Source organism: Ostrea edulis, chromosome 1 (assembly GCF_947568905.1).
Source record: "Ostrea edulis chromosome 1, xbOstEdul1.1, whole genome shotgun sequence".
In the NCBI taxonomy this organism is placed as follows: Eukaryota; Metazoa; Mollusca; class Bivalvia; order Ostreida; family Ostreidae; genus Ostrea; species Ostrea edulis.
Window position 1 is genome coordinate 105,716,715 of NC_079164.1, and position 10,000 is coordinate 105,726,714.

General features: G+C 34.5%; 1 protein-coding gene across 6 annotated transcripts in view; it reads right to left on the minus strand.

The window, feature by feature from the left end:
- Positions 1–10,000, minus strand: part of LOC125667965 (heat shock factor protein-like) — a 27,814-nt gene that overhangs the window by 8,482 nt on the left and 9,332 nt on the right. Inside the window, exons 5-12 of one of the 6 annotated variants that reach the window (XM_048901690.2) lie at positions 9,150–9,225; positions 8,723–8,881; positions 8,255–8,419; positions 7,471–7,649; positions 5,938–5,970; positions 3,483–3,585; positions 1,590–1,631; positions 248–292 (exon numbers count right to left, since the gene is read on the minus strand). In XM_048901690.2, coding sequence (XP_048757647.2) covers positions 248–292; positions 1,590–1,631; positions 3,483–3,585; positions 5,938–5,970; positions 7,471–7,649; positions 8,255–8,419; positions 8,723–8,881; positions 9,150–9,225 — 802 coding nt within the window. Of the gene's footprint in view, positions 1–247; positions 293–1,589; positions 1,632–3,482; positions 3,586–5,937; positions 5,992–7,470; positions 7,650–8,254; positions 8,420–8,722; positions 8,882–9,149; positions 9,226–10,000 lie in introns of all 6 variants that reach the window. The other 5 variants (XM_048901682.2, XM_048901706.2, XM_056153173.1 and 2 more) reach the window with 5 other exon arrangements.

Genomic DNA, 10,000 nt, shown 5'->3' on the forward strand with positions numbered 1-10,000 from the left:
TTACTTTAAATTAGCACAAAATTTTTGTCCAAGAATACACGTATGCCCCTTCCTTTCAAATTGTTTCCTACATACCTGGTTTCAGTTGCTTTGTATTGCAATTCTTATGTAATTTTAAGTTATAAACATTTCAGAAATTCTCATATAAGTAATTACCAAAATACATTTATATAGTACATCTTTTGTCTGTCAGTGTGTAGGGGAGATGGCTGTGCGTCATTTTAAGATCTTAATACTAGGCACTTACTGAATCTCCCAATGCTGCATTTATACTTCCATCAGCATTGAATAGCTGAAAAAGAAACACAACCATTACCATTGAAAATTTATAAAGAAAAAAAATGACACTTTCTCCAATTTCTCCTACACTGTAACACTTCTAATGCTTTGCATGTCTACATAGTTAACTTAGTTCAGCTATGGAATTACTTCTTTAAAAGAAATGCAGGTAGACAATGGTTTCAAATTCTGAATGATTGATATTCTAAACATCATACTTAGGCTGAATATAAAAGCATCACTGTAAAATTTTGATAGGGTTTGAAATGCTGTATAATGGTAAATAAACATTATCAATGTACTAGAAATGAACACTCTCATAGTACCTTTTAAGGTTTTTGGTCTGTTTTTGATTTAAGGACAACAAACTGAATATGTTTTAAGCAGGAACCTGAGTATTTATTGAAAATGTGGTTATTGTGGGAAATCACTGGTGTATCTATAATAAATCACTTGCTCTGCCTAGTGAAGCATTGTTTAATTATACTAGAAAACTGACAAGGTCAGGAAAGGTCACACACACAGATAATTATATATTTCATTTACTGGTATTAACAACAAAGACTTTATTCATATTTGTAATGATGGAGTGATGTTTTTTCTCAAATCTGCACTTAGGATCAATTACATTTGTATGAAATACGAAATAGCTGTAATGTATTGAATGAAAGTCGGCTGTAACACTGACCTTGACCTCCTGACCAAAATATTCTTTAATGTCAACTACCATTACATGCATATAAAATAAGAGATTGTTTTGTTGAAAACTGATTAAGATATTAATCCACAATGAAGTCATGACAGACGGAGGGGTGGATGTCCATAATTCACAAGTGGTTTTTTTTTATGAACAACTATCTTTCTGTAACAAGATATTGCATCACAACTAATGTGATAACGGACAGACTGAGGGACATAGTCATTTCTATAGTGCTTCTGCATCAAAATGTGGGACCCTAATAAATAGGTACATTTCTAAATATCATGTACATGTAATTAGTAAACAATATATTTCTGGCATTCTATAAGATTCTTAAACAGTCTTGTGTGTGTGTGTGTGCACAGTTGTGCATTTGACACACTCCTTTTAAAAACCCATCCAAGAAACCTTAAAATAATTTTTCCTGTCATTGATTCAACTCATCAAAAGTTACTCTATTATACAACAAAAGAGTGAAATCTGCTGTCTTGAAATGAGGAATTAGGTAGACTTGTCGCTCTTAATACTGTCCTATGCAGTTTGTGGATTAGCAGAAATTTTCCATGGCCAACGGCTGTTTGAAATGCAATTCATTCTATCTCCGACTTACTGAATTCCCCGTAGGAATGTGCTCACCATCAGGATTAAACAGCTGAAAATGATCATAGAGTAATTTAAAGAAATATTTATTTTTACAAGAAAATATCTTACAAAACCTTAGAAATTATTACTTCATAATTTTTGTTCCAGCTGTAAAATAGTCCTTATTTTATAAGATTATTCATAAAAAAAAAAAAAGTATTACGATACACTTAAAAATCATACTTGTAAAATCAACTAAGGGGCTTTAAAGGCCATAATCAACACATAGTCATACCAAAAAAATTACATTGTTACCGGTTTGCCACTTATCATTTTTATTTTGCAGAAACTGACATTATAATGGTGCCTTATACTGGCATCATTATATAAGGATAACAAAATTCCGAAAAACTCTAAAATATTCATATCATTGTAAAATGAAATTTCACCCAAATACGTACAACATGTGAGTCTTGCTTTTTTTTTTACAAAATATCATGATTATTATACTTTGATTCTCACGTCATGAAACGGTTACATTTCACCAAACCTTACATCAGTTTTAATAACCCCACTTCAAGCAGCTCAATGATATCACTAAATGCGAGACACTTCAAGCAGCTCAATGATATCACTAAATGTGAGACACTTCAAGCAGCTCAATGATATCACTAAATGTGAGACACTTCAAGCAGCTCAATGATATCACTAAATGCGAGACACTTCAAGCAGCTTATTGATATCACTAAATGTGAGACACTTCAAGCAGCTCAATGATATCACTAAATGCGAGACACTTCAAGCAGCTCAATGATATCACTAAATGTGAGACACTTCAAGCAGCTCAATGATATCACTAAATGTGAGACACTTCAAGCAGCTCAATGATATCACTAAACGCAAGATAAAACTTGGGGAAATCTTTCACTACAGGTATTAGTGAAAGAATTTAGAAAAGAGTGAAACTAACATCTATCAGTTTTCTTGAAAAATATGGGGCAAAATATAGCTCTTAATCAAAACCTCATCTACTTTAATGCAAAATCTGTAAATTACATGAAGCACAAAACATGACTTGCTCTTACAAAATTGTAAATCTAATAATTTTGGAGACATGAATTTTTGCAAAAACTTGAATTTACACTCACACAGCACATGACTGCTTCATGCAGAGGTAGGAATCAAACAAATAGGGGTCTATATAGCATCTATCATTTCTTATAATAATAAATAGTAATAATGTGCGGCATTTATATAGCGCATTATATAATTTATATAATTCTTACATGAATTAATAAGTTTTGCATCAATTCTGACCAGTAGATCTAGGCTTGTTAATATAGTGGCCCTTTATTTGAGCAAACCAGTACCCACTTTGGCAAAGACTGTTGAATTTTGCTGCATTTGGTAGAAAATAGTAGTCCATGTATACATGTAATTGTGTCTTGGGAAGCGAAACTAGGAATACACATATAACTCAACAGACAAACAGGTGTCCCCCATCTATTGAACATTTCACTAAGTCTTAGTTTACATGCAGCTATAAGCTGTGAAGTTCAGTCAGGGAAATGTACTGTTAATTAGTTGATCTTGTGCTCTAATGAATGTGATTTTCTTTGAGTGCTGCAAATGCAAAGAACAAAATAATCTGCAGTCCTTTCCAGATGGAATTCTTTCTGTACATTATGGGAGGTGTAAACAATGAGATAGATGGTAAATTTAAGACACTGATACATTTCTAATAACATTAAACAAATCAGGATTTTGTACGTAACACTGCTTGCATATTTGTGGCCACTCGCATAAACAAACATTTACATGTGATTTCCAACATATCAAGAATCAAACTTAAATGCAAATGAAAGCACAGCAGTCGATATTAATATCTAAAAGCGATATAATCATTGAATTCACAGCTTACCCCTAGTAGCATGCTGGGATCAAAATAGTTGGATCCAGACAACAAGTCTTTTAGTCCTTCTATATCGGAATTCACAGAATCGACATGGTCCGACATCTCTGATCTATAACATGATACAGGGAGAGTGTTTCAGACTTTTTTTATATATATACACGTACATCTAAATGTTCGTTTGAAACGTTGTTCTCTGTAGTGTTCTTTGTCATATTCATGAATTACTTATATCAAATGTATTTGCAGTAAGAAATATTTGCAAACGCATCATACAGAAGAAAAAAAAAGCCCATGGGCTACATCGATCACCTGAATCACCTTGGGCCATATTAAAAGATTTTCCCTACAAATACACATGTAAAACTTTGATCCCTATTGTGGCCCCAACTTAACCCCGGGGACCATGATTTTTACAAACATGAATCTGCAATATGTCAGGGAGCTTTCATGTAAATGTTAACTTTTACGGCCCAGTGGTTCTTGAGAAGAAGATTTTTAAAGATTTACCTAGATATATTTGTACGTAAAACTTTGATCCCCTATTGTGGCCCCATCCTACCCCAAGGGGCCATGATTTTAACAAACTTGAATCTGTACTATGTCAGGAAGCTTTCATGTAAATTTCTAAATTCTTGGCCCAGTGATTCTTGAAAGAAGATTTTTAAATGATCCCACCCTATTTTTTAAAAGATTTTCCCCATATATTTGCATGTAAAACTTTTGATTCCCTACCGTGGCCCCATCCTACCACCAGGGGCCATAATTTTAACAAACTTGAATCTACACTATGTCAGGAAGCTTTCAAGTAAATCTCAGCTTTTCTGGTCCAGTGGTTCTTGAGAAGATTTTTAAATGACCCTACCCTATTTTTGCAATTTTGTGATGATCTCCCCTTTGATGGGGACATTGCTCTTCATTTGAACAAACTTAAAAGCCCTTCATCTAAGGATGCTTTTTGCCAAGTTTGGTTGAAATTCGCCTTGTGGTTCTGAAGAAGAAGTCGAAAATGTAAAGTTTACAGACAGACGACGGACAAAAGGTTATCAGAAAAGCTCACTTGAGATTTCAGCTCAGGTGAGCTAAAATTATTTTAAAAACGGCTGATTCATATTAACAAATATTCATGAGAAAGCAGTGCTCGAGAATGTCAGTAGGACAGTGAGTGCATGTGAAAAATTTTGTTTAGCATACCAAGTTCTTTCTTTAAGAAAATCAATTTAGTGTGATCAGTAATGTACCATTAGTGATTAGGCCAAAAAAAATTAATAAGTAGTTTCTCGGGCCAAAAATGAAGACATTTGATGAGGCAGGCAGTTATTTTTTTGTTTATATTTGACTGTAGTATATATATATTTTTTTATACTTGGTTGTAGTAGGAGTTATCCTTCTTTTTTATGTTGACTGTAGAATGAGTTACCTTTTCTTCCTCATGTACATGTTTATATAGAATAAGCAATGGAATTTTTATTTCACATTACTCACTATTAAATCCACACTATTATTTTTAAACAACTGCACATAAATGAGCATTCATTCAATAGTTATTTGATAAAAAAAATACTTATGATTTCATTAAAACCTTCTGAAATGTTTTACATACAGTAAGTATCAATAACAAAAGATTTACCTCAGAGAAAAAAAATTAACAATTTTAAACTGAAAACATAACATTCCATATGGTACCTATTCATCAGTACCTTTACAACCGATGTGGTGGGCCTGAGAAACTAATTTAAATTTATTTTGGCCCAAATATAAGGATATAATCTGATCAATAAATTCAAATGTTTAGACATCTAGAATATCACATTCCTTCCAGTCTCGAATAATGCGTTTGATTGGATAGATTATCTACATTTTCATGACATAATCTCCCGAGTGTACGTGCAATGAATAAATGTTGAAATCAACAACAACCCGAATCATCTGCAGGTGGCTAGCTTTCCTCCAACAGCGATCCAAATATCTGTTCACAGTTATTTGATATGTGTTTCCATCAAATGGCTCAATAAATATCAATTTTATGTAACATTGCTTTCAGATGATTTTCCCCTTGAAATTGTTAACTCTTGCAGGTTTGAAAGAATGCTCATACCCTGCACTGGGTGTTCTATTTATTCCGGAGTTCAACATGTTACATAGGGTCACCAAATCAAACATCCCACTATGTCCAATTCTTTTTTTTTCATCACTGTGTCCTATGATACATGTACATGTAACTTTGCATGCTTTTTAGAGATGTCTGATCAATAGATTTCACAGCAACATCTTTATCACTTTAACATTCAATATAGTATCACTCCACTCAGATTGGTAGAACATCCTGGACTTCGGCTGACAATTCCCTCTAACCTGACAGGTTCCAGTTCACATCTCATTTCTTCCAAAATTTCAGATTCCACCACAGGCACCAATCTTCCTTCCTACACTAACAATTTCATTTGGACTAAATCATACTTACACTGACTTCTGTCGATGGAAATCTTTCACCTGTCTGGACAAAGTACCTGAACTGCTGTAATCATAGTAATAAATGAAATTTTTCAAATTGTCCCATTTTAAGCAAAGCATTTTAAAATATATTCTTCCCACTAAACTCCCAACTGAAGAATGCAGGATAGATATACATGTACACTCCTATTTCTTGTGACAAATTTCATGAATTAGAGATGCACAACTAGATTACAACTCAAACAACAGTTAAACACTTAAAATGAGTGTGTCTGGTTTATACTGCTGGAAACAATTTTTCGTTAGAACAGAATAAAATGTAATTTGTTTTTGTTAAAAACAAATGTCTCCTATGTAGTGGAATCAAAGGTCCTCTTAAACCTGATCCAAGATACAAGTGCCCGTGCTGTCATGGACTCACTCGACCTATGGATGGTAGGCCTATGACAGATTTAAAAATTGGTGAGGACACACTTGAAGTTGTAGCAGACTTCTGTTACCTTGGAGACACTTTGTCTTCTGGCGGGGGATGTGAACTTGCAGCAACAACATGATACAAGTCTGCTTGGAGGAAATTCAAAGAGCTTCTTCCAATTCCAAGGTACAAACATCTAGCAATCACAACCAGAGGCCATCTGTATTCAACTTACATTAGACCTGTGTTGCTATATACAGTAGTTCCGAAACATGGGCATTAACAGGCACCACTCTAAGGAAACTAATACGCAACAGTTACGACAAAGCCACAATAAGATGGATCTGCCTTCTCAATCCTGAAGTGAATGTCACCTTTGAGTCTCTTATTACTCAGCTTAACATCAGAAACATCGATAATGTTCTCCAGACAGGTAGGCCGAGATGGCTGGGTCATCACAGGTTTGAACATTGAATGTCACCAAAAGCTGACATGGGATGAGATAGTAAAACAAGACCTAGAGTCTACAGGATTGGATAGGATCAATTCACTGGATCCCCAATTATAGAAAAACAAACTTCAACCTCAACAGGACAGCCAGGCTTCACCCTTGCAAAAGGATTAATTTTGCCTGGATAATCAAAATGGATGATGATGATGAGCTCCCCAAATTGAAAGTTTCCATCATCTGAAGAGACTTGAACCCCTTTTACCCTCGCAATTCATTGTGAGAGGGGATAGAGTGACAGGTGATGTCACGTGTGACTGAAATTGACCCAGTGGTTCTTTAGAAAAAGATTTTTAAAAGATGCCTCATAATTTTCAATAAATCTTAATTATCTCCACTTAAGAAAGGGTGTGGCACTTCATTTGAACAAAGTTCAGGTAAGCTACATGTAAAAATATGTGCCAAGTTTTTGGCAGGTTAATTGACCTCTATGTACAGTTTTTGGAAGGTTGATTGACCTCAAGGTCCAGAGTTTTTGGAAGGTTGATTCGTCCCTTCAAACTAAATATAGGATAAAAACATTTTCTTTTTCAAAATGTTTCTATCAATTTGAAAGGTACACGTTTCCAAATATTTAGAAGATTCGCTAAAACATGCTCAGCATGATTTTTAAATCTTACCCTGTTGAAGTCACAGAGGTTGATGGCGAGCTTTTGGAATCACTGACACTTGTTTTGTATCCCAGTCTTCCTAGGTCTGACATTGACATCACTTTGGGAAAATTCCCAGAATCTGACAACAGATCCCCACTGAAGAGATTCAGGTCTTCCCTGTCCTCACTAGCATCTGGTCCTGAGGGCTGTTTCCAAATAAAAAGTCCATTTCAGCATACATCAGATTCTATATACAGGCGAATATTGGTATATAAATGCTTTAAAGAACTCATGATACATGCATCTTGAATACTATAGTCTCAAAATATCCCATTTGTGTCTAAATGTCTTCAAAGTCCTTTACACCTTCCTTAACCTGGTTTATCTAAAAAAGAAATCAATTCTCCAGACTGGTCTCATTCCAAACATTCCCGCCCATGGTTACTCACACGTTAAAACTGGTGGCTGCTAAATATATGTAACTTTAACCATATGCGAGGTATCTAATTTGTTGTCATTAGTATTACATCTTGGGTGTTTAGTGCAGTCTTTAATCATACAATAATCATAAACAAAAACATCTGATATTACGGATAGTGTATTTCATAATATTCTCTATTTTACCAGAATGCTTAACAAATAAACACCAAGATTTCCAATCTTAATATGAATTGTGTCCATGAAATCATGTTTTTTTTCCTTCTGAATCCCAAATATTCTTGTAATATCCTGGATGCAGATATTTGTGTTAAAGAATACCCTGCCTACAATATGCAAATTAAGACAAATAAACTGAAGCTATAGCACAAACCGAAGTCATGAGGTCCAAAGGCAGGGCTAGATCAGAGATATCAGCAATGGCTGGCTGCTCAATCTTGACATCTGACGTCTGTTTCGGGTTCCCTGTATGTTGGTCTGTGATGTCGTGGATGATGGGGCCATTGCTACTGCTCGTTACAGAGCTGTATGATTCAGGCTACAGACAGAAAAAAACTTTTAACAAACAGGAAACACTTTCAGACTAGTCACTACCATAGTAATACATGTAGATGCTGTACAGCATAACAATGCAAAATCTAACATACATGTACATATCTAACATCAAATTACAATAAATTTCCTTCCCTGTTTCTTTGGAAACATAATAAATATTTTCAAGTCTTAAGACACTAATGAAAGACAGACTACCATTTACACTGATGCCAGTTTGTTATTTACAGTGTACATATGTGTACATGCATCAATGAAGGAAATATGGACTGATACAATTAAAACCTACACTATGCACTGTGTAGCCTGCTGTGTCCATGTCTATGGGGAGGTTATTATATCGGGGCACCTTAGGACTCGCAGTGTCACTGATCATTAAAGGCATCTTACGCTTGTTGGCTGAAGTTACACGGTTAGCTCCCACCAAGTGCACCAGAAACTGGATCAACTAATCATGAAATATAAAATACATACATATATATAATATGAATTTAAAGTACAATGTACATTCAAATGACATATCACATTATAAAATTTAAAGTTTGCCACTTTTTTTCCATTGAACTTGGTAGTGATGAAAGAAGCAGAGAAAATACATGTATACGCACTGATTTACTCTCAACATTCAATTGCACTAAATATTCAACTATGAATGAAAACCATTTCAAACATTTATTCCAGCACAAAGCTTGATTTGATTTGAAAAAAGGCCTTACTTTGTTCACAATCTGTGTTTGCTTAATATGTTTTTGTCTCAGAGAGGCAACTTCTCTCCAGAGCACTTCATTTTCTCTGAAATAAAAGCAATAAAATTAAAAATCAATACAAGAGGCTCATGGGCCACATTGTTCACCTGAGTCACCTTGGTCCATATATTGAAAATTTTTCCCTATATATTTGAATGTAAAACTTTGATCCCTATTGTGGCCCAACCTACCCCGGGGGCCATGATTTTTACAAACTTGAATCTGCACTATGTAAGGAAGCTTTCATGCAAGTGTAAATTTCTTTGGCAAAATGGTTCTTGAGAAGAAGAATTTTAAAGATTTTCCCTATATATTAGTATGTAAGACTATGATCCCCTATTGTGGCCCCATTCTAACCCCGGGGGCCATTATTTTAACAAACTTGAATCTGCACTATTGCAGGAAGATTTCATGTAAATGTAAACTTTTCTGGCTCAGTGATTCTTCAGAAGACTTTTAATGATTTTCCCTATATATTTGTATATAACTATTGTGAATCCACCCTACACCCTGGGGCTATGATTTTAACAAACATGACCCTGCACAATGTCAGGAATCTTTCATGCAAATGTAAACTTCTTTGGCCCAATGGTTCTTGAGAAAAAGATTTTTGAAAGATTTTTTGTATAAGTATGTAAAACTTTTATCCCATATTTTGGCACCATCCTACCCCTGGGGCAATGATTATAACAAACTTGAATCTACACTATGTCAGGAAGCTTTCATGTAAATTTGTACTTTCTTAGCCCAGTGGTCCTTGAGAAGATTTATAAAGATTTTCCCCATTATATTTGAATGTAAAACTTTGATCCCATATTGTG